This window comes from Cryptotermes secundus, unplaced genomic scaffold (assembly GCF_002891405.2).
Source record: "Cryptotermes secundus unplaced genomic scaffold, Csec_1.0 scaffold19, whole genome shotgun sequence".
In the NCBI taxonomy this organism is placed as follows: Eukaryota; Metazoa; Arthropoda; class Insecta; order Blattodea; family Kalotermitidae; genus Cryptotermes; species Cryptotermes secundus.
In genome coordinates, this window is record NW_019729897.1 from 1,444,684 (window position 1) to 1,472,549 (window position 27,866).

General features: G+C 37.2%; 2 protein-coding genes across 8 annotated transcripts in view; both read right to left on the bottom strand.

Annotated features, from left to right (window-relative positions):
• LOC111865685 (venom protease-like) overlaps positions 1 to 7,507 on the bottom strand; it is a 24,964-nt gene extending 17,457 nt beyond the window's left edge. For all 3 annotated transcript variants that reach the window (XM_033751918.1, XM_033751919.1, XM_023853898.2), the window contains exons 1-4: positions 7,444 to 7,507; positions 6,541 to 6,771; positions 1,970 to 2,192; positions 1,199 to 1,467 (exon numbers count right to left, since the gene is read on the bottom strand). In XM_033751918.1, coding sequence (XP_033607809.1) covers positions 1,199 to 1,467; positions 1,970 to 2,192; positions 6,541 to 6,771; positions 7,444 to 7,489 — 769 coding nt within the window. In that variant the 5' untranslated portion in view covers positions 7,490 to 7,507. The remainder of the gene's footprint in view (positions 1 to 1,198; positions 1,468 to 1,969; positions 2,193 to 6,540; positions 6,772 to 7,443) is intronic.
• Positions 7,508 to 15,790: 8,283 nt separating this feature from the next.
• The window catches only part of LOC111865697 (protein MMS22-like), a 37,967-nt gene continuing 25,891 nt past the window's right edge, over positions 15,791 to 27,866 (bottom strand). For 4 of the 5 annotated variants that reach the window (XM_023853919.2, XM_033751931.1, XM_023853921.2 and 1 more), the window contains 6 exons: positions 26,649 to 27,102; positions 22,725 to 23,076; positions 21,290 to 21,676; positions 18,730 to 18,929; positions 17,663 to 17,854; positions 15,792 to 16,310 (listed from right to left, as the gene is read on the bottom strand). In XM_023853919.2, coding sequence (XP_023709687.1) covers positions 16,262 to 16,310; positions 17,663 to 17,854; positions 18,730 to 18,929; positions 21,290 to 21,676; positions 22,725 to 23,076; positions 26,649 to 27,102 — 1,634 coding nt within the window. In that variant the 3' untranslated portion in view covers positions 15,792 to 16,261. Of the gene's footprint in view, positions 16,311 to 17,662; positions 17,855 to 18,729; positions 18,930 to 21,289; positions 21,677 to 22,724; positions 23,077 to 26,648; positions 27,103 to 27,866 lie in introns of all 5 variants that reach the window. The other variant, XM_023853920.2, reaches the window with a different exon arrangement.

The following is a 27,866-nucleotide window of genomic DNA, read 5'->3' on the forward strand; positions in this document are numbered from 1 at the left end:
ATATTATCTAATTTCATTTTATGAAAATGTTATTATTGTCCATAATAATTTATTTGTGGAACTTTTAACATAATAGTTAATATTCAAATGTCTTTTATTTAGTAAACAGTCCCTTGTTTAATTGGTTTAATAACTGTTTGTTGAAAGCAGTTTAGAAATCCACTATTAGCTTGCTAGGCCTGCCACAGCTTCACTGTAGTCGCATTAGAGGCCCATTTTCAGGATTCCTGTCAAACCTTCACAGCCACCTTGATGGTGTCAGGGGCATTGTCCTTATGTAGTCTGCATTAACAAGCTCTTCCCTGCTTGAACATTATCTCCATCCTCTGGGGTCAGACTTCAGGAAGACACATATAGGAATGGAAATGTCAAAGGAACAAAAATAAAATTTGGTTTTAGTCTCAATTTTGAAGCTACACCAGAGACCCCAGATAATTCTTGAGATACAATAGTCTAGTGCAGGGGTCTCCAAACTGTTCGAAACGCGGGCCATATTAGGTAATTCAGCACTTTCAATGGGCCTGATAAAATGAGAAATTAATAACTCTAGGAAACGTTCTGGAAACATCCTTTGTTGGCTGGGAGGGGTAACCGATAGCCGTACCACGCCGGCTGTCATAGAATGGACTAACAACATTCCTCGCTACCAATTCTCGGAACAGTTAGAGCAAAACTGGGCATAAGTTGCCTTTAATACAAAAATGGTAATAAGTACGACACCGGCGGTGATTATGATCTGTTACAACTACACTGCACCACTGCAAGAAGTCTTGTGCACAAGACGGCTACTAATAAACTGCTCACGCTACCTATATTGCCACGAAGTGACACTGCCGATCGAGGCCGAACAAGCACGAAGAAAAACCGCGCAGTATACGGTCCAGAATTAGTAAAATTGTGAATAATATTAATATTAACATAATATGGAATATCAATATATTTTAAACACAATCTTAATTAATGAATTTGAAATCTATGAACAAGTATTTTTTTACCAGTAATCATTGGAAAATTAGTTCAATTGGCACATTTCTGCACAATTCTTTCGCAGGCCGGATGTGGCCCGCGGGCCGTAGTTTGGAGACCCTTGGTCTAGTGAATAGGCTTTAGGTACACAATAGATATATTTCCATCATGTGACAGAAATTATGAACAAAACACAAGATAACTGCAGTAACAAAGCATGTTTCACACTCACCAAAAGACAGATAGCCCCAACCTGTGAGGACAGCAGGTGTTCCAGCAAAAGTCTTCCTCCAGTCTGGCTCAGGCAAACAGATTGGTCTTACATAACGATTATACTCTACATGCCGAGATAACTTTAGTATTGCAATGTCATTGTAATATTTTGGAGGCTTATAGTTGGGATGGATGTGTATTTTATCCACTGTTACATCCTCTGGTCTGGCATCATCTTCATCTGGTATAGAAAAATCCAGTTCTCCTACTCGTACAACATCTGGAGACCTGAAAAATAATTGGAAAAAACTGTAATAATATTGAGACTTGTAGGCAAGATGGAAGGCTATTCTCGACAGAACTCATAACTGGCATTTTCTGTATTCAGTGAGGAAAAACCCAGGTCCCTTACATGAACAACATTTACAGAAACCTGGGACTTAGCCATTACTAATGTGTTAATGAAATATGTATCTTTAAATTATTAATAAGTACATTAATAAATTGATGGTAGTTACATACTAATATCACAAAAGGACGGGCCTATAATTTAGCAAACACTTTTATCCTTATTAGTATATCCACAGCTGTTCTACAGTACATCTAGCACACTTCCAACTTTCAATGATGAAAGTAGGTAAAATAATATGCCAGATCTACCTCATTCCAAGATTAATACTATGTGGAACCCCTTACATGTCTTCATAATGCAACACTTAGATCTACAAACAGCTTTTACCTCCCACCTTGAAGAATGCCTGGAGCATTGGGGAAGAGTAACCTGCCTCACCTGCGAGTGCAACAGTGAGCTGCTGTCAGAACTACGTCCGCCTCGAGGAGAGCCCCACCACAGTACCAATCTAATGAACCATCCTCCTGCTGCTCACCAACTGCCACCATCCAAGGGGAACTGGTGGCCGTTCGGAGTGGGATTCCACCAACAGCAGCCCCTAATATCTGATCACGCAGAATATAAGGTCCCTCTCTATCAGCAGTATACAGCAGTCCACATCCTGTAAGATACTTGATCTGTGTATAAAAAACTAAAAGAACAGCCTTAGTTATAGTATTTGAGGTTCTCACAGCAGTGGTTATGAAGAGTAGTATCTCCTAGGACATAACACTGTATAATCCATTGATAGTCAACCGACATTTCAGAGGAACAGTCGACTCCATCTTCAGGATCGAAGAATGAGCTGAGCAATAAAGTAGATGGCAAGAATAACTCCGATGATGAAGGCAACATGTTCCTCCAAAACATTGGTTGACTTGAAACAGACCACATGGCATTAACACAGTACTCTTCACAACCTTAATTGTTGCAATAAGGCCATACATTCAACCAGATGGTAAAGACATTAACGCTGAAAGGATGTGTTGTCAATGACACTAATATTAAGTGATCAAAAAAGGTGACTTTTAAAGCATGTTTTGGAAACCACTTCCTGGAATTTTTAGACACTTTCTATATACATAAACTAAGTAACTAAATACAACTCTTTAATGAACCGTCACAACACAGCAAATAGTAAAACATCAAAGTCAGAGTTCAGCTGTGGCTTTGCTACATGTTTCGGCCACCATTGGCCATCATCAGGCAAATACATATCAACAAAAATCTACCATTTAACTGCAATCATAAAATGGATATAACACTATAAATCATACAAATTTAAAAATGCTTATGTAAAAAATATAAAAGTTCAGATTATATAAAAATTAAAAATTGGAAGTATTATAACAAGATAAAATATTAATGATGTTTTCAAAAACATTGAATCAGTCGTTGGATATACTTAGTGTGCGTTTCCATAGACAATAGGGAAATTCGATATTACATTATATAGAAGATTTTAAGAGAGGCCCATGGTGTAGCAATTAATGAATTGTGTAATGCTGCCTCGTCATTAAGAAGAATTGTCCGTATTGCATGGAAAGCAAACAACATCATTAATATTTTATCTTGTTATAATACTTCCAATTTTTAATTTTTATATAATCTGAACTTTTGTATTTTTTACATAAGCATTTTTAAATTTGTACGATTTATAGTGTTATATCCATTTTATGATTGCAGTTAAATGGTAGATTTTTGGTGATATGTATTTGCCTGATGATGGTCGATAATGGCCGAAACATGTAGCAAAGCCACAGCTGAACGCTGACTTTAATGTTTTACTATTTGTTGTGTTGTGATGGTTCATTAAAGAGCTGTATATTGTAGCACAGCAGGATGCATGAAATTAAGATTAAGTAACTAAATGATACTGAGAAAATTTGTTCAGGCTCTAACACTTTACCTTGTACTCAGAAGGTTCTCTTTTCAAATCTTGCCAGGAGAATGACTATCCTGACATTTTTGTGGCTTCCTTCAGTCGCTCCAGGAAATCCTGGGACATGCCTTAAGCCATAACCTCCACCTTCCACATCTTTCCAATTCATTATTCAATATAACCCAATTATTCAATGCTACATAGTTGGAGTTATGAATGATGTCATTAAATAAATAAAAATAAAGAAAATAACTCCGTGGTGCAGAGTCCTTTTTGAAGAGCTGATGGCTATTAAGCTTGATAAGAACTTCTTTGATTTCACGGAACCCAAAGACCGATTACCATGTTCACTAAAGCACGCCAATGAACCCTATATTTTGTCATTGGAATCCAGCTTATACACTCATACCCTGTTTCTGAAAGATCAATTCTTACTACTATATGCACATATACTCCCAGGTCTCCCAAGGGTTCTTTTCATTTTAAGTTTCCTGACTAAAATTACGCATGCATTTTTCATCTCTCTTATGCGTGCTACATACCCTGCCCACTTCATTCTCCTTTATTTGATCACCAAAATAATATTTTTGAAGAGTACGTACTAATTATGAACATTCATAATGTATGCTTTTCTCCACCTTCTTTTCACTGCCTTGGTTCTAAATATTCTCCTTGGCAATTGTTCTAGTGGGCTGTTTAATGACACTTTCAGTACGGAAATTATATGGTGTTGGATGATAGGACTGATCAATGGACAGGAAATTAGTGAAGATATGGAAGAAAGTAATCATGACCAAATTGAGGTACTATCCCAGAATTTCCCTGGAGGAACTGAGGAAAACCATAAAAACCCTCAATCAGGATAATTAGTGTCTCCGCTGAGACTCAAACCTAGCACCTCCTGAAAACCTCTAGGAGAGCAATTGTTCTCAGAAACCCTCAAGGCACGTTCTTCACTTCAAATGAGAGACAAAATTTCACTCCCATACAAAACAAGAAATAAAATCACAGTTTGTTATGCTGTATTTTAATCTTTAAATTTTAAACAAGATATAGGAAAATAAGACTCTGAAGTGAATAGTGGCAAGCATTTATTTAATGTAAGTTTTCCCCTTTCTTGTTAACGTACTATGTCCCCATATAACTTTGTAAATGATATTTTATGAGAGTATTTGTGAAGCATAAATAAAACCCTTTTGTGTGTAGGAAAATCCCTGACTGTATCTACTCTAACTTAAGATCCATTTTACAAATATAATGTTTTTGGACATTATCCATCATCTTGTCTTTATCTAAAAGCCGCCCTCTTTGGTCCGGAGAAAAGGACTAGCTCTGTCGATTGGGCCCGAGTAGGTTTTACCTGAAGACGGAGACAGAATTCAGGCTCCAAAACGTTGTGTTTTGAAAAATAAACAGGACAGTTTTTAGATAAAGACAAGTCAATGGATAATGTCCAAAAACATAATATTTCTACTAATGCACCATTGTCACAGACTTTTAGATCTTATTAAGATCCACCTTGGTACAATCATTATCATCACATGAGCATTTCCTGTCTAATTGTTCTGAAAAGTAGAATACATATTTATATCTCATGACCACTATGAACAACAGAATCAAGGTATAAGGATAAGTAACAAACTCATTATAAGACTGGCAAGTTTAAAACGCCTGGGAATGATGCCAACAAATCAGAAATGGATTCACAAAAAAATTAATAGCATATCACACATATGGAATGCTTGCTATCATTCAGAATTTTTCTTTCGTGTTTCCTATCCAAATGTAAAGATTAAAATATATGACTCTATTTCAAAATTTTCCTGGAATTTTTGTCTCTCACATTAAAAGATGAATCTTGGCAGAAGGTAACTGAGATCTACACGTAAGTGCTGAGAAGAATAGGCAGACCTGAGGGGAAAGAAGTAACAGGATGCTAGAGATAAATGCAAAATGGGGAGCTTTATAATTTGTACTCTTCACAAAATATTGTTAGGGATGTCTAATCAAGGAGAATAAGGTTATATTTTCTCATCCTGTTGCACTGACTCATGTCCATGATTTATGCTGTCTTACAGTGCACACACTTTTTCACCTTACTCTTCTCTTTTGCACTACATGTTTCAGCACTAATGTGCCATCTTCAGGTGCATTTTCTCTGTGCACGTCTAACTACTGCATTGCATGCCCTGATGTCTTCATACTAAAATGACTAAAATATATATTCGTCATGTATAATAATAGATTTTAAATATTAAAACTTTTCAGGATTCGTCATCTCCTTACGTCGTATCTCAACAGGCAAATCACGCCAATCCTCCTCTGTCAGAGCACTCTTCCTACATTCATGTGTGTATTGTGCTCTTTGTTGTGTCTTGCATTATAACGCACACAGTCACAGGAGCAAGACACAACAAAGAGCACAATGCAAACATGAATGTAGGAAGAGTGCTCCGACAGAGGAGGATTGGCGTGATTCGCGTGTTGAGATATGATGTAAGGAGATGACGAATCCTGAAAAGTTTTAATATTTGAAATCTACTATTATACATGACGAATATATATTTTAGTCATTTTAGTATGAAGACATCAGGGCATGCAATGCAGTAGTTAGACGTGCATAGAGAAAACACACCTGAAGACTGCACATTACTGCTGAAACATGTAGTGCAAAAGAGAAGAGTAAGGTGAAAAAGTGTGTGCACTGTAAGACGGTTAGCATAAATCATGTAATGGAGAATAAGACAAATTAGTCATGTAGCACACACGTGGGCAATGAGAAAAGGATATATAATTTTACTTGCAAAGCCTCAGGAGAAGACTTGGTAGATCTATGAGTAGATTGTAAGGCAATATTAAAATGGATCTTAAAGAAGCAGAACACGAGAGTGTTAATTGTGTTCATGTGGCTTCGGAAGGGGTCCAATGGCAGGATTTGTGAAAAAAGTAATGAATCTTCAGGTTACATATAAGGTGGAGAATTTAATCACCTGTCAAGTGACTATTAGCATCTTTGAAAGGACTCTGTTCTTTGGAGTTAGTTAAATTAATGGTACCACTGATCAGCCACAATGAATTAAGAACTCACTCTTTCGTATGAGAGGTTGTGACAAAACCTGCTGAGGACAGCAGACAAATGGTTCTGTGAAGTCCCAATAACAGTAATGTCTGCTGGACCTTGTCTCCAGAGAGCCACAGAAGGTCACTGGCACACAGGACCATAACTGTCCTCTCGTTCTGGGGCATTGAACAAGCCGAATGGATGCATAATTTGTCGTTGGACGCCATGATCCAATTACTTGGCCATCTGTATATTCAACTGAAAGTGGAGCTCATATTATAACTTGGATAACATTAACCATAATAGTGGTAGCAATGGATATGGTGATGAGCAATCTAATGACAATATAATCAAAGATACTAGTCCACATTCAGGACCCATGTCAAAGTCTGTCAAGGAAATAAAATACCTAAAAGCATAAACAGAAGAGAGACATCAGTGATACAAATCCAATTACTCATATAACCAATAGCATAAATTTACTGAAAAAAATTAAATCATGAAGAATAAATGCAATAATAATTGTAGCTGTAAGTGACAACATAAAGAAAAGGCAAACATGAAATTGTTTGGTCCCAGTTGGAAGTCACGCCATGAAAGTACAAAACAGAGCAGTTGGCTACAAGCTGCAAACTAATTGACAAAATAAAAATGATCATTTAAAAACAAGAAAGTAAAACAATGTAAGAAAAGAGAATGTAGTCATAGAGAAAAAGGAATGTAGGAAAACTAAGAAGTAGATAACAAAATTAAGTTACATTTCAGAATCTCAAAAGAGGTCTGAAAACAAAAGTAGAATTATTGTAAACAAAAGTTAAAGATTATTATTGATTTTAAAAAAGAATTACTACTAAAGCTGCCTTAAATACAAAATACCAACAAAATAATAATAATAATAATAATATGGTGATGGTGATCATGAAGCCCTACCAGCACACTCCACAGAGAGCAGGATCATGAGCCAGAGTAGACACATGCTGATGCAGTGAAGAGGCTGCAGCATCTAACCAGCTGGGCCACCCGGTCTTTCCACTTCAACTAACAGGTAGACAGAGACAGAGCATCCATTTACTAAAACCCAAAAAGAAAACTGGGAAGATAGAGACAGAGAACCTGTGAAAGTGAATCCAATAATTGGCCATATTGTGCAATGCATGTTAGTGGTTAGTGTTGTACAGTTATTTGTGGGGTGAGGATTTAAATAATTACTCATACTTTGATACAGACTCATCACTACTAAGAAATGCTTCTGATTCAGTGCTGCAGTGTAAGACTATATTGGAAGACATGACACTCAAAGAATAACTAGACAAACACACAGGAAGTAATATCCTTCAAAATTCCAAGCAGTAAAGGTTGAAGACTGTTATACTATAAAATATCAAAATTTTATGCATGAACAGAGAGGAAACTGGTTAGAAAACAGAAAATATAATATTAAAAATCAAATGAAGGAGTCAGAATAAGATAGTACTAACCTTCACTTATTGCCTCAAAATTGAAGAGTGATTCTAAGTGATAAATTCTTCTGCTAAGCTAAACACATCAAATTGGCTCTGTGCTCTATTTTACAAAGCGAGCAGTGCTTTCATTTGCTAATTTGTACACAATTCTTCTTTCATATTTTTGGTACTTGCATTATAAATTATTATTATATGAGATTTTCAGGGAGGAGGAGGTTATGGAAATATCTACTAATTTAATATATCAACTACACAATCATACAGCTTCAGAAATAGTGAAGATTTATGGATTACAATTTGAGGATGTGTGAGAAAGGAATAATGGTCTACTATGTCAAGTCCCATCTTCCAATCTGTCCACATTGTAAAAAATCACAAAAGAAAAGGCATTGTACAATAAAATTAAGTTGGAAATAAAAATTGTAGCTATATTTTAATATACTCTCCTTCTTTAAATGTGAATAAAATATAAAGCTGAAATGATAACTACTGAATTTTAGTGTTTGACCATAACTTTTGAATGTATAATTAAATAAGTTTAAACTAACAAAATACATTAATATTAATTATTAAGATATAAGGTAGACATAGTATAACCATAATTGGAAGCTTTATTTGGCTTAATTTTAACTGCTTATTAGCTTATTTTATGAAGAATGCATATTAAAAGTTACATAGTGCTTCTGTTTCCACTTCATCAAAATCTGGCATTGCATTATTTTCCAAGATCCCTATTTGTTTTCAGCTCTGATAGCAGACATATAATAAAGAATATTTCTTCATAATACTGGTTTAAAAATCTGTTAAGATAATACTTTACGGGGCACTGTACCCCCTTGCCCTTTGACTAAACCAGAGCTTCATAGCACTGTCTTTATCAGAAGTAATAGGGCAAATTATCATCCTCCCTCAACAACAGCCTTGCTCTGAAGGTACTGAAGAATACCACTACACTTTCAGTAGGGACATATGCCCTTAATCCAACTCGTGAAATTTGAACATCTGAAACACAAAGAAAGAGTGTACCTAACACAACGAAAATTTCCAACCCTTTTGTACAGATCTTTATGGGAAAAACAAAGAATGTATCAGAACTGGCTGGAAGTAACTTCTTTAAAGGGGGGGGGGATTTTATGATTACAATAATTTCATAAAATGCTGATTTAATTTGCATTAGTGTTTTCCTTATGAAGAATATTAAAGGTGTAAAGGATATGGGAAATTTGTAAGGTACCTCTGGGATTTTGTTCCCAGAAATAAAACACAGCTCATAGCTATAATCCTACATCAGCATGTGGGTGGAACAAGCATGTTCCCACAGATTACTAGTCATTCTTTTTTCTGCTAACTCCACCATCTTTATAACTTCTGTGAATGAGATAATACAGGGTTAATCAAAATATTTGTTACCAATTTACCATTCCATTCCAAATAACTTGTTATATTTATTATCAATGGATTACAGACACAAAACAACTGGAATGAAAATGAAAATAGCTAAATTACAAGAATTTCAAAATACATGCTTGTCACCTAGTACTGTCAATCAACTCCCAGGTATTCAGAATTACTGGGTTTTTAGACCTTTAGTAATTCTGAGTTTTATACACCATCATCACAACCCTTTAGAACCAACTTCCTGGTATATGACTTCCTTGAACAATAAATAATTTTTAGACATTCAAATATACTAGTTATGCAACTGATTAGGTTCTTCTTAATGGTCACAAAAGGTTACCAGTAGACCCTGTCCTGAGCCAATCCATATCTCTCAAACTTAAGATTCATTTTAACACACCATGGTTAATGATTTCTGCCCCATCATGATATTAGACATTTCCATACAGGAACACCTGAGTACTGATGTAGATCACACATCACCTCTAGCTCTTAATTTGAGGGGAAATGATCAAATGGTAATCAAAATATGTACAGTTCAGTGCATTTCTGTCAACAAGATTTTGAGTATGAAACAAAAAGTAAACTTTAAGAAATTTCTTCAGAAGTATAGGAATGTACAAACCAAAGAAACAAAGATGCAACTGAGTTCATGCTTGAATCTCATCTCTCAGAGAAGCAACAAATATTATGGGGATCTAAACAGGATCCTCCAGATTATCCACGGAGACAAGAACTGTGGCTGGGCAGCCAAAGAAATAAGTATTGCACAAAATGTAGTTAAGACAAGATGAATCTAAATTCTATGCAGTTCAACTGTCTAATGGTTCTTGTTTTGATGATAATTTCTTAGTGAAGCATTATATCTGTCAGCAGCTATTCTCAGTACAAAGCCTATGGAGTATTAAGAGTAAATCTGTCGCCATATGTGCCTTCAAAATAAATATGTAGTGTACAGCACTAAAAAACAATCCCTGTAACAAGTTGTGAAGGCCCATAGGGTTGTGAGATGTCAAGGCTCCCATATTTTCTCTACACAATCGGCTCATAGATGGTGATAAGGATGTTAGCCTTACACACTAGCCGCCCTTTACTTTTACCTTTCAAAAGCTGCAAACTTGTTTTAGGTCCTAATCTCATGCTGTTCTTTGGCCTTCACATTGTTTAACTTCACAAAACTGAATCTCTCCACAACAACCTTTTGCTAAAGTATGTATCTTAAAGTAAACATTTTTGTAGCCAATATTAATGTTAATAACAATTATCAACTCTTCGCATTCCACAACAACAGAACAATTAATGTAACAGTAATTTATATTACAGGCAACAAAATACAGAATGTAAAATCCTTTTTGTGTGTGGGCAATTTTCTCATTGAGGACTGTCTTCTATGCAGAAGAAATTCCATCTTTTCATTATACATTTTTAACCTTTCGGTTTTCTTTCTTCTCTCCCCACCAATTCTTTATCCTGACAATGTAAATCTTCATACATGCTCTGGCCACTCCAACTCCGTCATTTATCAAATACACCCACACCAGTTCAATACCTTGTATTTAACATTAAATTGATTACGTCCACAGATTTTTCATCTGGTTTAACATACCTTCAGCTTTTTTACGCAACAGTGATATGTTATTTTTTCAAGGTTATTTGTAAGTGAAGATATTTATAACAAGAAAACAATGAAGAAACTGATGCAGAAAGAAAACATGTTCTCTCACATGCTCTGGGTCTTGAACCTCAATTAGCGGAAGGCCCAGACACAACATTTATTTGTTGGCTTACCAGTTTAGATCCAACAGTGGAGCCTCCTTCCTCAACTGAAATTGCACAGATGAATATCTTCAAGGTCTCATAACTACAAAACATAAAAATATCCTTATAAAGATCAGAACAAAACAAGTTCTTGGAAGCCAAGCACATTACTCAAAACAAATTGGCTTGGCAAGGCCACAGTAGCTCCTTTACATCCAAACACCCCTCAGTAACAGTGTCCTGTCATGTTCACCCATCTCATTCCACTCCTAAGAACGAAAACAAACACAGCTGGATATCAGTTTTGCCACAGATTCTTCTGCAGTCTCATCACAAAGTCTCCCAAAACACAAGAAATCTTCACAAATAAGAACTGTCTGCATCCCCTGTATCTCCCATCTAAAATGCATCTTTGTTTTGAACACTGTGTTGGACTGAATGGGAAATCTGATGTCTCTATCAAGAAGCCATGAAAGCACACTAAAAACTAAAAAATACCATACTTCCCAAAGCATTGACTATGTCTGTGATCAAAGATGGTAATGGACAGCTAATTACTGACTCAACAGAAAAGTCTAACTCCCCTAATTTCTATTATTATTTGGTACTCAGCCCTTAGTGTACCATCCCACAAATAGAGCGAGCTAACTAAGGTGAACCTTTTACCATTAGTACTAAAATCATTTGGAAAAGGTTAGCAGCAATAGGTAAAAACAAATCAGTAGGGCCAGCCAGCGTTTCTGGTGAAATTCTAAAACTGGGTGGGGAAGCTATGATTCCGTAACTTGTGCGATTATTGGACATAGAAATTAATAATGCCACTATCCCAACTAGGAACAGAAACCAAAGACATATATCAGAAAATATTCCTTTGTAAATAGGACCATCCAGATCTGGTACAAACTACCTGCAGATGCTTTATGGACTGTCTCCTTTAAACCAAGTAGTTTTGTGCATGTAGTTAAATATTATAGTATTGTTGCCTTTCATACAAATAATTTGACTTGTTCTATATCTGGAGGCTGTATTGCAAAATGTTGATTTCTGGAACCAATAAAAATATGTATATGTATATGAATATGAAAGTGAAGTGACGTGAAGAGAAGTAAATTGTGCTGAGGGAATGAAGGGAGGGTCATGGTGAAATGTGAGTGTATCAGTGCATGACATTATGTGTTTCATTATTGTTACTGTTCAATGCGTAGTATGCTTATTTTTTATTAATATTAATTTATATAATTGTAGTTTTAATTGTATTTGCATATTCACTGTGTGTAATGTGTCCTTTATTGTTTGTGTAGCTTTGTGTGCTGTTTTGTTTGAGCATGGCGTTCTCTATGCGGTCTGTGCGATAATTATGTGATGGAACAATAGAACTGTTGGGAGGTGTTTTCTATGCAGAACGTGCCAAGGCTACATAGCAAGAAACAGGTAAACGTCAACACTAGGAGGAAGATGCAAGGTAACGGTGACAATAAAGACAGCGACGGAATTAAAGTGTGCTATGATCGACTGGCAGGGTGGGTGACCAAATGTGGCTGTATTACCAAACCCAGACTCAATAAAAGTCATCCCAACTTCCAACCATCATGGAAATACCTATACATGGTAGTCACACAGATAAACAATGTGGTGTACAGAATACAGCAGAATTGATTGAAGATGGTGGTAGTACACCTGGACTGACTCACATCTTATCAAGTAACCATTCGAGATAAGCAGCCTTAAAGAGGGACCAGCAGGGGCAGTTGGAGAGCAACTGCCATGAGAACTGAGCCAGGGTGAAAGAAGGCAAGGCTGATCAGACGTTACAAGCACAGTCCTCAAAAAAGAAGAAATGGTGTATTAGCATGTTGGCTATTCAGGACTAATATCTTTCAGGTGGGGGCAATGTTGCATGTAGACTCCTAACTAGGCAACAAATGTGAAACAAACTAGACAACAGCCCATTAAACTGCTACAGAGGAACAGTGTTTTCTGCACAGTCTACACTGAGATGTTATAAGCAGGACAGTCAGTGAAGAGTTCATCAGTCAGTCGGTGAGTCAGTAAACTGTGGTCACAATTTGTTTAAGAGTTCAATAAATCCAATTACCAATCCACACTCTGTCTGCAGTCCCACTCTAACATGTGAAGATACTTTGGACCATATTTCAATGTTGCATATGCCTCTACAGTGTGGTGCTTAAGGAACGAGATATTCTTTACTTTCACTTCATCATCTCCCCACTTATGACAAGTCAAATCACTACCCAGTTCAGATTCATAGTAAACACTCTGTTTGTCACGAGGAGACTCAGAAGGAAGAGAAAAGTAAAGCAAATACTACAGCTTTATTATCATTAAATGTCTCTTTGGGGATCAATGGATTTGATCACCTAACAGAGCAAAACCTGTAATGCAGAAAAGTTTAGCTCAACCATATAAATTGAAACAGAATGAATAATAAAACTTAAAATCTTACTCTAGCTTCTATAAAATATGAATCTCATAATTTTTGGCTGGAGTGTACATTCCACAAGTTAACCTTGGAAAGTTTTTGCCTTCCAGTGTTGTTATTGCATAACTGACTTTGCTCTTTCATCTATAGAGCAGATAGGTGTGGCTCCTTTGGGTGAATGGCCCATCCATACAATTAACCGGTCTGTCATATGGTAATACATATATATGCAAATTTATATTGCAATCAGTTACACATCACTGGTATGCTGCAACAGACAGTTGTGACTGATACTAAATAACAAATTGGGGGGGGATGAGGGAAGGGTAAAGGGGTTCTGCCCAAGGTCACAAGATCAAGGGCTGATTATTACACAAGAGCCAAGCACAGCCTCACCTACAGCTCTTTTTTCCCTAACTTTTAACATACTTCCCCTACTGTACAAATGAAAGAAGGCTTATTAAACCAATCTACACAGGGCCCTTTAATAATATTACAACCTGGAAAAAAAAACAATTCTGTGGAGTACAAGCTAATAGTTAATTATCTCCTACAGAAGTTTTGACCTTGTAGGAAACTCAGAAGTTCATTACTGCACTCATAAGAGCCTGCCACTGATTCACATTATCAGCATTATCGTCGCATCAATGTTCACATCTCCTAAGTGATCTCTTCCTTCTGAGTTTTCCAACCAGAATTTTCGTAGACTTTATAGCATGACAAGTTGCATGCTTCCGTTGAATGGCCTTACGAAGTTTCCTGAGGATGTTACAGTAGGAGTCAGCATTTATGGTTTGTCCTTGAGGCTGGAATGAGGTGAGCAGTATGCCTTCGTGATCCCAGAAGGCTGTGAGCGTCACTTTCCTGGAGGATGGTGTCACCTTAATTTTTTTTTTGGCAGGCGACACAGGATGTTTCACCTGCACTGACGCACGCTTTGTCTCGGGGCTAGTAATGGTGAACCCAAGACTCATCACCTGTGACAATTCAGGCTAGCATATCGTGTCCTTCATCATGGTAGCAATTGCGATGCTGTAATGCCAGACTCATTCTTTGCATTTTGTGTTGTGGGGTCAGCATGTGTGGCACCCATCGTGTACAGACTTTGTGAAAACCTAACCTGTCATGCATTATGAGGTAGGCCATGCTGTGTGAACATGTCTGGTTCCAACAGCAGCCCAAAGAATTTTATGGTGCTGGTTTTCAGGGGCTTGTGAAATGATGGGACAAGTGCCTCAATGTACAGGGAGATTATGTTGAGAAATAAAAGCATTTTTCAAATCAGTACTCTTATTTGTTTAAGTTCTATATCTATTTGTAACTTACTTATTGACTTACCCTTGTAATAAATACTGACCCAGGATCTCCATTTTCAAGTTCTTTTCCAAATTCTCATCTAAAACTGAAAATGCAATTTCTGTAGATGCCTAATATTCTAAGATATTTGCTATATATTTAGAGTGGGTAACATTTGTTATGATTATCTTGCATTATTCAGGCCATTATGGGAAAAGAATCCTTAAAATGTATTGTTCCAAGATTTGCAGCTATTGCAGTTATGGTACGTAGAAATTCTACATTTCCTACCTATGACTTCACAAGTATGAATCAGTTCAGAAAAAATACACGTAGCTATCTTCCTGTCTGAACCTTAAGTAATATACAGACAGAAGACTTTTATAAATGTTTCAAATTTTTAAATGTAAATTTCAAACATCATATCAATCACCACACTGGGCAGCTGTGGACTGGATGGGAAGATTTGATTTCTGGCAACTTGTCTCTTTCACCACCTCTTCTTGAACAGTTTTATGACCCATCACAGGTCCTATGCTATATTTTCTACGTGTACTAGGGCCTCCTTCCCCAGAAGCAGAGAATCTCAAGCAAGAAACCACCACTCTCCTCCATTGGTCCCAAGGTTAGGGCTTGGTAGAAGGTTATTAGTTGCAGTAACTCAGAAAGGCATACTATTAAAGTTCACTAACACGTTGATCAAAAAAATTAACTACTCAAGGCAAATGACGTAAACTGACTTTACAACATACATAATGACATGACATATTGCAAGGTTGTATTTTTGTTTTGTCTGTGTAAGTCCCTGCCAACAATATTCCTGGACTCATATTTCACAGCTGTATAAAAATAAAATAATGGTAATACTATACTTAGAAGAAAGTCTAAGAGAAAACCAATTAGAAGCTACTTTTTAACTACACAGAGAATGGAAAGAATTGCTATGAAAAATACATATTTTATTTGTTGCATATGCATGCATTAAATTTCAAGGTCACTACCTTGGATCTTCTTACTGACCTCTGAAATTTAATGCATACATTGAGAACTAGACAAGTGTGCAGTATATTCACAACATCATACTCAAAAATAAACACAGATGTCCATCATTGGGCTTTAATGACAGAAATTAAAAACAATAATTTTCACAATCTATCTCCAATATGCAACAATACTCCCTGCTAGGCATCAGGCATAACAAACTTACAGTGCAAAGACACAGTAATCAATCACTGGACATTTTAGCAGAACCACATCTATGCAATAACATTAATGAGGGTGGCTGTAGTGGTAATGATGATGCTGGTGATGATACTATATCCTTTACATCTTCCTTTTGCACGCATCTCTCCCAAGATACTTATGTAACACATGCTATTACAGCAGATCCATTTCATGTTTCTTGTATCCCAAGAAGAGATGAAAGCTTTCCCAAGCCATTCCTGTAAATGAAGAAAAGGATGAGAGTGGTTGACATGATGAGTGCCCTTAAACGGTTTAAATGCTCAAAAACGCTATGTATTAAACTATTTTTCACCTTTAGAATTTGTTTCCTTTCTGCCACTTAGTACCACACAGTGAAGAGTTAACTACTTGATGCTTCAAGAGAACATGCACTATACATGGAAATGAATCCATTTCCATGGAAGGCAATATACATTATGACAATGAATTATTTTAAAATTTTAGTGCTGCTCTAAAAAATATATTTAAAGAAGTAATGTAAAGATATTGCACTACTTTCTCATACAGAGAGCCAACCATGACTTTCTTGAAGATTCCATACATAGAGTTTCATGTAGTGAAATGGTCTCCATACACTAATGAAATGTAATCAAATTCATCAGAGTCATTTTCAAGAAAGTCACCATTTTGTTAGCTGAGCCCATTTGATGGGCTCCAACTTTTGGAACTAGAATGTTCAAATTCAATGGGCATTCACCTGTGATGGATACTCTTAAATATCAAACATGAATGAAATCTGTTCAACAATTCAGGTGCTAGCAAGGCACACGTACACAAAGATAAACAGATTGCTTTCCAAAAACCACTATTTCATATTCAGGGGGTCTTAGAATGTGTAAATCTTGCAAACCTCAAGACTGACTTCTTTCACCATTACAATTCTTTCTCATATGCTATGTAATATTGCGTGCGTGTATGTGTGAAAGTAAAAATTATTACTATGATACACATGGAAAATACAACCTCAGACAAAGATGAACACCGAGTTGAAATGGTGCAGCACAGGGTACAGTGTGAGAATGGTTATGAACAAGATTATATATTAACATCCTGTTGCATTGAGGCATCATCCTTATTATTAAAGCACCAGTCAATAATGCAACAATACTGACTGGATATAAAAGACATTTAGAATGTATTTTTTCGTGGTCTCCCCGAAAACAAAAGAAAAATTGCCTGATGATGGCCCGTGTGCAACCGAAACATGTTGTAAAGAGAAGAAACATAAGAAGATCTAGATACATTTTAGTAATCTGATATCACTTTTAGTGTATACGTTATACTTTTAGCATCTTAATGACATTTTATGATGTTAACACCATAAAGTATTAAAGTTAGACTTTTAGTGAGAAACACATTCTAGATGTCTTTTATATTTGAAAATATTATTACATTATTGATTGGTGCTTTAATAATAAGGATGAACAAGAAATTTACTGCTTAGGTGAGTAATTATCTGCTGCTCTAGGAAGATGATGTGCCATATAATTAGTTAGTCAACAGCTAAGTTTTGGTTCATATTTCAGCAAATAAATTAAAATGAACTAACCTCAATCCTGGATCATACCCAACACCTCTCTTCAGTTCTACTGTCTTAACCAGATCTTTAAGTTGCGGTAAACACTTCACCATCAACTCTGGACACAGCTCAGCCAAACATGTGGACAGCCTAAATACATATGCTGATGAAAATGCAAGATGTTTGTGGCAGAGCATCATAAAAACAGAAAGAAATGATTCCCTGAAAACAAAATTTTCTGTGTGAGAGCAAATACTGAAAATTCATGCATAGTATTTCAGAAAGATGAAATCAGAATGGAAGATTCCATACCAGGGTAGCCTTTACAGTGAGGCACTGTTAACCCCATGCCCAGTTATCAAAATTAGAGAACCACACTTCATCAGCTTTGTGCTACTGAAGAATTTTTTCAATTCCTTTTTGGAACTCTTATAACCATGCCCCATGTGATTCAAACAACATGTCATCATTATGGCAAAGACTTGTATAACTCCAGGTACAGTAGTTCCAGTATTGCATCTAGCACCACACCATAGAGATATATGGGGGAGAGAAGGTATAGCTCCATGCATTCCTAACCTTGGCACTGGGGGGGGGTTTATCATATTTCAGAACAAGGGAAAAAGCTTCCAGCACGAATTGTATAGGAGTATGGATGGGCTGCAGAGTAAATGGCTGGAAACTGAACCCGTTATCCAGCCCACAGCCAGTCGCTGTACTAACTGAGGTATTCAAACTCCTGGACCACAAGTTAGTATCTATCATAGCACTGACACCATTTACCTTTATTCACATTACCTGCACAACAATAATTCTGATTACAAGGTATGTTTTGATAATACATAAATTAACTGCTTCAGACTTCTATGTGCCATAGGTCATTTACTATGTTGGTAAGGAATAAAAGAAACGAGTGCATAGTAATCTTTACAAACTGTACCAACTTTCATGATACAACTGAAACGGTTCTTGAACTGGAAGATATGATATACATGGAACAAATGTGCCCACATTTGAAAAACTGTCTAATTATAAAAGAATTAACTGTCAATAATGTATGTTGTACAAGTTGCAAACACCGTTAGACATTTACAAACCTCAGAACAATGTTCTGCTTAAACACATCGATATTAACTGTTGCTCTTATAAATCCTACAGCTTGACGCCTGGCAATATGTCCATCACTTGCAAACATTGCAAGCTCAAATATCTTCAATAGTGAACAATCAATAATTTCCTTCACTAAGTCCACACAAAACTTCTTTGAAGTGATTACATCCATCAGAAATCCCAATGCCTACAAAACAAAGAAACATTACACCAAGCATTACAAACTGAAACTTACATCTATAGGTTTCGGACAACAGTAACAATAACTACAGCTACTATTTTATACAACATCCACCATCTTGCATTTTTCACAACACAATGTTTTGGAAACCAGATCTATTTCCATCATCAGGTGTAAGAGAGGAAAGGTTCGTACTCCAATGAGTGTGCTGAAAAGTGACCGTCTCAATCACTGGACCAGTGCTTCATTGTTCTGCTTGCATGTGTAGCCAAAAAAGAAACTGAACGTGTTCAAAATTACTTCACAATAAAAAGTGATCTATCAGTAACTACGTTCATGTAGCTATTTCGTAATGATGTACCAACTGTTGGGATTATATAACACTATGAGATAAATCAGAATCACAACAGATAATCCCAGGCTGGGGGAACGTGGTAGCATAGTTGGTTGAGCCACTATGCTACAAGCTAGAAGGTTGCAGGTTCAATTTTTGAAGAGGTCATTGGATTTTTCAATCCACCTAATCCTTCCAGCTGCCAGGATCAACTCATCCTCTAACAGAAATGGATACCAGGAATCTTCCTGGGGGTAAAGAGCAGCTGGTGCGTAAGACTGACAACCTCACTGCCATCTGTGAGCCAAATGCCCAGAAAATTTGTGAGCCTCAACCTCTCACAACCCTATGGTTCTTGTTGGCTTGTTTATAGTCATAGCTTTATCTTTTACCTTTTTAATCCCAGGCTGGTATTGAAACTGGATGCATCAGAATTTGTGGATTCATAAAGTTCTGGCATAACTTGGATATTTAGTCTGTCCATGCTACAATCAGTATCTAATTATGCAGGTGTTGCTGTCCTGCGGATCTAAGGTAACCTCATTTTTCCAGGACTAAAGCAGAAGATTGTGAAATTAAGGAAAACTTTAAATCAGAGTTTACTATATTAGGTTCAAGAGATAAGGTCGTGCCACAGTTCAAGCGGTTAGTCGCTGGCTTCTCATCGCAGTGGCCCGGGTTCGATCCTGGGTCGGGCCAAGTGAGATTTGTGGTACACAAAGTGACACTCGGGCAGGTTTTCTCTGAGTACTTCGGTTTCCCCTGCCAATCTTCATTCCACCAATTGCTCCACAATCACTCTCACCTATCATCTGGGGCTGGTACAACAGGCCAGAAGTGGCCACAGTACAAGGGACTTGGTCCCACCCCACTAGGATTTAAAAATAAAGTTTGTTAGTTCTAGAGATAACACAACTGTCTCTAATATGAATCTCAGTTTATACTATGCATGTTCTCACTGAGTAACAGTAGTAACTGAGCCATTTGTAAACCCAATCTTGCCTCAGTTTCCAATAATCTCCTCAATAAATGCCTCTGCTTCCTTGTTACAGTTCTTCAGCATTAATCAGTTTAATTTTTGTGCTGTGCAGTATATGGGAAAACACGTTTCTTGGTGATGAAACCGTGCAGGTGTAGCGAGTACTGCCAATACTTCAGAAATTCTTACACTCTCCAACCTGAATGTAAAATACTGTCACATGTTGGGTATGTCACGCGACAAATAACTTCACATGGGTCTCGCATTTAGCGAATCTTTATTGGACACTCTTACAATTATTATCACTTGACTTCTGGCCCAATACTCAATGAGACGTCTCAACTGTCCTTGGCCGGGGCAGGATCTCAACCGTCTCTGGCGGCGGCTATCCCAAGACTGTCTTGTTCTCGTGGCCAAATCTCTTATATTTTTACGTGTCGTAAGCTCTGCTTATATAGGGGTTATGCAGACTGGATACCAGACATCACTCCTCATGGTTCCCTTGCTACTATTTCGACAGTCACGTTGTCATGTAACGGGTGTAACAAACTCTCTGTAGTTCATCTCCAGGGAGACGCGTTCGTTGCTTCGGCATTCTCTATGCAACAGCTCACTGTTATTGCGCTACCATGGAAGTACCTACTCCAAACATGTTACAATACTTTCACCCTGATCAAGGAGACAGCAGGGATCTCTGTAATGTTGTCAATACAGTGAACTTCTACAAAGTGCCATCACCCAAAAACACAATTCACATTAGTAATAGAGTCTATACTTCACACAGTCTATTTTCACTTGGAACACACTCATTGTATTATGTCTGAGAACCTATAGCTCTCTAACCAGACTGAGGATTACTGTTTTTATTAGGCTTCCAAAACACTAAAACACATCACTTCTACTGACTTCCTTGAGGCTCTTAACTCCATCTCCACTCATCAGAGCTACATCTTTCATCTGCTATGTGACTTTGGTAGTCGATAAAACATAACTACAAATTGTCCTAGTCAATGCACAGTGCTTACAAAATCAAGATGACATTAAATCACTCACCAATACAGCTTGTTCATGTGGAACAGTTCCTCTGCAAGTGAAGAACTTTTCTGACAAGGATTCCAACACCAATATCCAAATTTCTGGTTTTTCACACTCCGTAAAACACTTTAAAAGGGGATGAGTTGTAAAGGCTCCTTCAATATTTACACTGTTCCCACTTTTAGCCACTATTCTCGGTAAGTACTGAATTACAATGTCCCTTAATATCCGAGCTATGAAGACATCTTGTTTTGGGTTCAACTTGGCTATCCCAAAAATAAACTGGTGCAATGTCTTTTTTATTGCAGATGCTATAAAGGGATGCAACTGGGTTTCTGGCCTGTAGATGGCATGTGGCAGAAGTAGATGATTAACAAGTGATGGCAATAAGCAGTTTGGTTTTGACTGAAAATAAACATACATTGAACATTTACAAATGGGAATACTGTCTGACAAAACAAGGATCATTCAAGATATTTAGACTTCTGGACTAGATAATACATTTTACCACAACTTTATTAGCTGGAACCCCCGGGGTTCCAGCTAGGTTACAATATAATTCTGCATTAAATATATTTATCTCTCCAAATACTATAACATGGAATAACAAAAACTGTGAAAATATCAAATATTCATACACACGAGAAAGACATTAGCATCACTCTATATAGGGCCCAGAAATGCTGTCTTGCAATAGATTATTGGTTATTATTCAAATATGTCAATCAAAACAATTTTATACTTAAAATTACTTAAAATATACATAAATTGTTATTTATTAAAAGTATAAAATTATTGTGATCGATGGACATATTTACATAGCAGTGACATACACAACATGATGCAAAACATACAAATGAAAATATATTGTATATTTGTTCAAGCTCAGTAGCCTTGCTGTGATCATGAAAGCACTGTCACTGATTAGTATCATTAGTAAATGAGATATTCCTGCTGTGATCAAGAAAACTGCCACTAACGGAAAAACAATTCCCTGATTAGTATCATTCACAAATGAAATACCCCTGCTGTGATACAGAAAAATCACTAACTGTATAACAATTCACTGATTAGTATATTCATAAATGAAATAATTAAGCAGCTGGTTATTTAATCAGTAATACACGTTAAGACTCTTCATCATTAAATAACACAATAAATAACATGGACCAGCATATGATCACATCAACCTACTCAGTAAAAACCAATTTTGAATATGAACCCTAAAATAAATGCAGTCTAATAACACACAGATCCATGAAAATAACGATGTAATCCAGATATCTAGCCATCCCAATAAGATTAAAATATTTTAACAGAACAGAAATGTCTCCAATAGTTCAACATTCATACCTACATCTTATGGAAACTTGCCTCTTTGGGTCAGAAGTTAAGTATGTGTATTTGGGGGAAGATGTATGTATACAGAAAGGAAGCTACCCACTATACACACCTTGGTATACAAAATCTGCCCACAGTGACACACCATGCATGCAGCACACACATAGATCCTACTAACAAGCTCACTGCTTGATGTTGCACAACCGACCACAGAGCTCACACACTTGTCAACCTGCATGAAGTAAATGAGGCACTTCTCATGGAATTGTGACTTCCTGTGGATATCCTGAAGACTCTTGTATTTGAGTCCCACAAGTTTGATAAATGTAAACAGAGGATCATCTGCATCTCCCAGACACACTGCTGATGGCTGACATAGATCCTTAATTACAGGCAGTCTGACCATAGCTCTTGCCAAATCTGACAATTCTTCTGATGTTTCATTCACAGACAATAGAGAACACCTAAAAGAATAATCATAAATAGCTCTCAGTAATTTTCTGTTCATATCAACATATGCTTTGTAGTTAAACTCTGTCAGAAATAATTTAAATTAGCGCACAGTTCTTCTAAGGAAACTGGATTATGTCGCAGGCTATATTAAAGTAGCTGGAATAAATGAGACTTTAAGTTTTCATGTCAGTGATGCTTCAAATTGTGGTATTCTGTGTTATAGTATCATGTAATCTGGTAGGTGGTTAGAAATGTTTCTGTGGCATGTGCTGCCTCCACTTCTACACTGAAGATAGAAACAATAGTCTTCCAAAACATTGCTACCCATCTGCTAGACTGCAGTGCCACAAATGAAGGAGGCCATAGATGTAATAACCTTATATTTGGTAAACGTTTTTATTTCAAAGGGATGACAGGATTTTATTTTTGACTACCCATTACGTGAACGTTTTGTCTTCTAGTCTGCTGTCCAAAAACATAAAAATTAGAACATACAAAGCTATAATTTTGTCTGTGGTTCTGTATGGGGGTGAAATTTTGTCTCTGACATTAAGGGAGGAACATAGACTGAGGGTGTTTGAGAAGAGGGTGTTGAGGAAAATATCTGGACCGAAAAGGACCGACAGGGGGTTGGAGAAAACTGCACAATGAGGAGCTTCATAACTTGTACTCTTCTCCAAGTATAATCAGAAAGATCAAGTCATGGAGGATGAGGTGGGCAGAGCATGTAGCATGAATGGGGAAAAGAGGAATGCATATACGATATTGGTGGGAAAACCAGAAGAGACCACTGGGAAGACCAAGGCGTAGGTGGGTGGACAATACAGTGTGATTCAGAAAGATGGACACAATTTCAATTGGCTATATTTCCTGAACTGTATGTTGCATTTGAATTCTGTAATGTACATTTGAAAGAGGATGTTGTAAAGTTTCTAATACTACTGCTAGAGCACTCCAGCACTGCATCAGTTGTAAGCGAGACGGCTACTATGCAACAAAAGATTTTTTGCATTTCTGAGTTCGGTAAAAGTGAGTCTGCGACTGCGGTGCGGCATGCATTTCAGCGTAAGTTTAACATCCAACCTCCAACGAGGAAGAGCATTTATTGTTGGAATAAACAATTTGATGAAACTGGCTATTTGTGTAAGGGTAAAAGCCCGGGCCGATCACGCGTATCGGAGGAGAACATGGAGCGCATTCGAGCTTTGAGCATAGCCCAATGAAGTCAACCCATAGTGCTAGTACAGAACTTGGACTATTGCAAACAACTGTCTGGCGTGTATTGAGGGGCCGGTTAGTGTACAAACCATACCACCTACAACTGGTAGAGGCTCTTCACGCAAACAATAAGGTAAAGCATGTAGAATTTTATGACCATATGCTCAAAAACATGGAAGATATTTCTGTGTTTCTGTAAACATGTTTCTGCCTCGTGTAATTTTTAGCGATGAAGCTACATTTCACCTAAGTGGGAAAGTCAACAGGCACAATGTTCGCATATGGGGGCTACAAAATCCCTGTGTAACACACGAACATGTGAGGGACAGCCCAAGAGTTAATGTATTCTGTGCAATATCATTAACAAAGGTTAGTTAGTTAGTTAGTTAGTTAGTTATTTAGAGAGGGTGGGTTTCCCCATGCACCGCAACCAGTTTGATCTATTGTGCTTCCCTCTATGATATTCTACCAGTTTCTATACCCTACCGATAAATGGTGCGTACCATCAGTCCCGCCAAGCAAGCGAGTTCGGCCACTTGCTTAGCGGTCTCTATAATGCTTCCCCCATCTATCAGAGGCCTTAGAGACTTTTGTTGGGCGGGAAACTTCCTGGAATTTGGCTCAGTGATCCCCTTTGGGGGTATGAGGTTCTTTTACATGCCGTAAAGTTATGACACAGGACACACAGCTTAAAGTCCCTCCCGGAGGACTTGTTCACTGAATTTTTCCGCCCTTAAAAATTTGATGACCTCCGCTGGGTATTTGAACCCGTGTACTACGAGTCATGAGGTGAGAACGTTACCTCTAGACTACAGAGGCCGCTTTAACAAAGGTTTATGGACCTTTCTTTTTTGATGAAAACACGCTTACATATCTTAGAATGCTGCAAAACTGGCTTGTTCCTCAAATGAATGAAGATTCAGGAGATTACATTTTCCAGCAGGACGGAGCTCCACCCCATTGGCACCTGAATGTTCAGCGTTTCCTGAATGAATCTCTACCTCAACGATGGATATGTCGCATAGGGAATGAAGACCTGGCACTTCAGTTCTGGCCACCGAGGTCTCCTGATCTCACACACTGCAAATTTTTCCTGTGGGGATTCGTGAAAGATGCAGTTTACGTGCCACCTCTTCCCACAAATTTGAATGACCTAGAAAGCGTATCACAGCTGCGGTGAACTCAGTGATGCAAGATATTTGTCATCAAGTGTGGGATGAATTCAGCTACCATCTAAATTTTATCTGTGCAGCCAGAGTGGGGCACATTGAACATCCATAAACTTCCTTATATGTATAATCAAACGTAATTTACAGAATTCAAATGCAACATATAATTCAGGAAATATAGCCAATTGAAATTGTGTTCATCTTTCTGAATCACCCTGTATTAAAATTGATCTTAGAGAGATAGGATAAGATGGTATGGATTGGATTGATCTGACTCAAGATAGGGACCAGTGGAGGGCTCTTGTGAACACTGTAATGAACTTTCAGGTTCCATAAAATGCTGGGAAATTCTTGAGTAGCTGCAGATTTGGCTTCTCCTCAAGAAGGGCTCAGCTCCATAAGTAAATTATGGTATTTTTGCCTTCTGTCTTCTGCATGCCTGACATGGATAAAGGAATCTACTTTTGTCGTACAAGTATCCACAGGGAAAAATGCCATCAGGAAAGTCCTACAGTGAACACTTTCACTACATAGTATCATCTCACCATTTTCTTAACATAATGCAATTTTAAAGAAAAAGCATGAAAAGAAAAGCAGAACAAAAATGCACTTTCACAGTCCTGTGAATGATGGTGAATAATGAAACATAAGGAGGACTATTTCTTGATGTGGTAATGGATGATTGTTATATTTCAGTTGATCACAGCAATAGGGTTAACAGAGAGTTTAAACCATCTCGGAGGCCTGATTTTCCACAAATTCACAAAGTTCTAACTTAAAAGACTGGAAGAATGAGGAAGTAATACCGAAATATCCCAAATGGGTCCAGTTGGTCTTACACCTGAGACTAGCATCTTATCCACAGATCACCATATCCACATCAGGAAGAATAATATGACAACATAAACATACATGATAAGCATAAAGCCAAAACACAACAGGCATGGTTTCTAGATTGTACAAAACTTACATTCAAGAAACACCAAAATAAAAGCTTTAAAATTGAATTATAAAAAGCTTGTATAAGTTGTGGTTTTCAAATTCGTAAAGCTAACAAAATACTACACTCACTAACTCACCACAAAAATATTTCATATGCACTAAAAATTAGTTCAACGTTATAAAAAAATATTTAAAGTGATTCTTTACAAACCACGACATCCTGAAAATAAGACACTAAATAAATATTGCCATACCTGACCCATGCTTGGATGACAATGCTTTCATAGTTCTTCGATGGATCAATAACAATCCTCATAACAGTATCCTCCAACAGAACAAGACTCAAGTAACGCTTCATCAACCTGATGTTCACTTTCTCTGAAGTCACAAAGTAACCAAATAGTTGGTCAAATGACTGAGTCTGGAAGTTGGGCTGCTCCAGTGCTAGAAGAGTGAAACTTGCAGCCAAGTCTGCTACTTGGAATGGAGGCTGTGTGACAGTGTTGGAATACTGAGACTGTACGTATGGCAAAACATGCTGCAGCAACACTTCCACCATTTTTCTTGGCTGCCTTCCATCAGTGGAATCCTCATCCATAATATAGTTCAGGGTCTGACGTAACTTCGACACAATGGAGTTAACAGTATCCAAAAGTCGACAAGAATCTACCAATGAACTGTTAGACAAGTAATGTGTTATCCAGCCACCTGGAAGGAAGAAAATTCTAATAATTCAATTACACAAATACTTCATCTACACACAATGTCATGAAAATGTGCAGTTAGCAAGGGGCGAAGCTCGATAAATTCTGAACTTCAGTATCTGTTCGAGATGCCAGCTTCACATAGTAACAACTATACCACCATAGTAAGAGGTCCCAGTACCCACTGGGTGGGCCCCAATGTCAGTCTGGATGATGGAAGTGAAAAAGAAAATCATATTTAGCTGTTCAGTCACCTTGTTGACTAAGCTATCTGGGATCATATGACAAATTTTCAAAATCATAATTCTTACTTTTCCTATGTCATGTCTTTCACTAGTTAGTCATAAGTAATGATAAAATCACTGCAATCACTCATAACAGACAAGTAAATATATAGGATTATACAGGATTCCACTCTTAATGCAGTGTACATTAACTTTATAATCTATTAAGTAAATTACTTACAAAAAAATGTTTTAAACACAATTTTTTCTATATCAGAAAATTCCTTTTGCAGGTAAAATCCAAGATTGAGGCTACCTTTAACTAATGCAAATTGATAAAAATGATCATATATATATTTCTGGGGGCACACAATAGAATAGTTGAAGCACTATGCTACAAGCTGGAAGCTCGTGGGTTTGATTCTGGATGAGGTCACTGAATTTTTTCAATTTACCTAATTATTCCAGCTGCACTATGGCCCTGGGGCAGACTCAGCCTCTAACAGAATTGAGTAATAGGAATCTTCCTCGGGGGGGGGGGGGG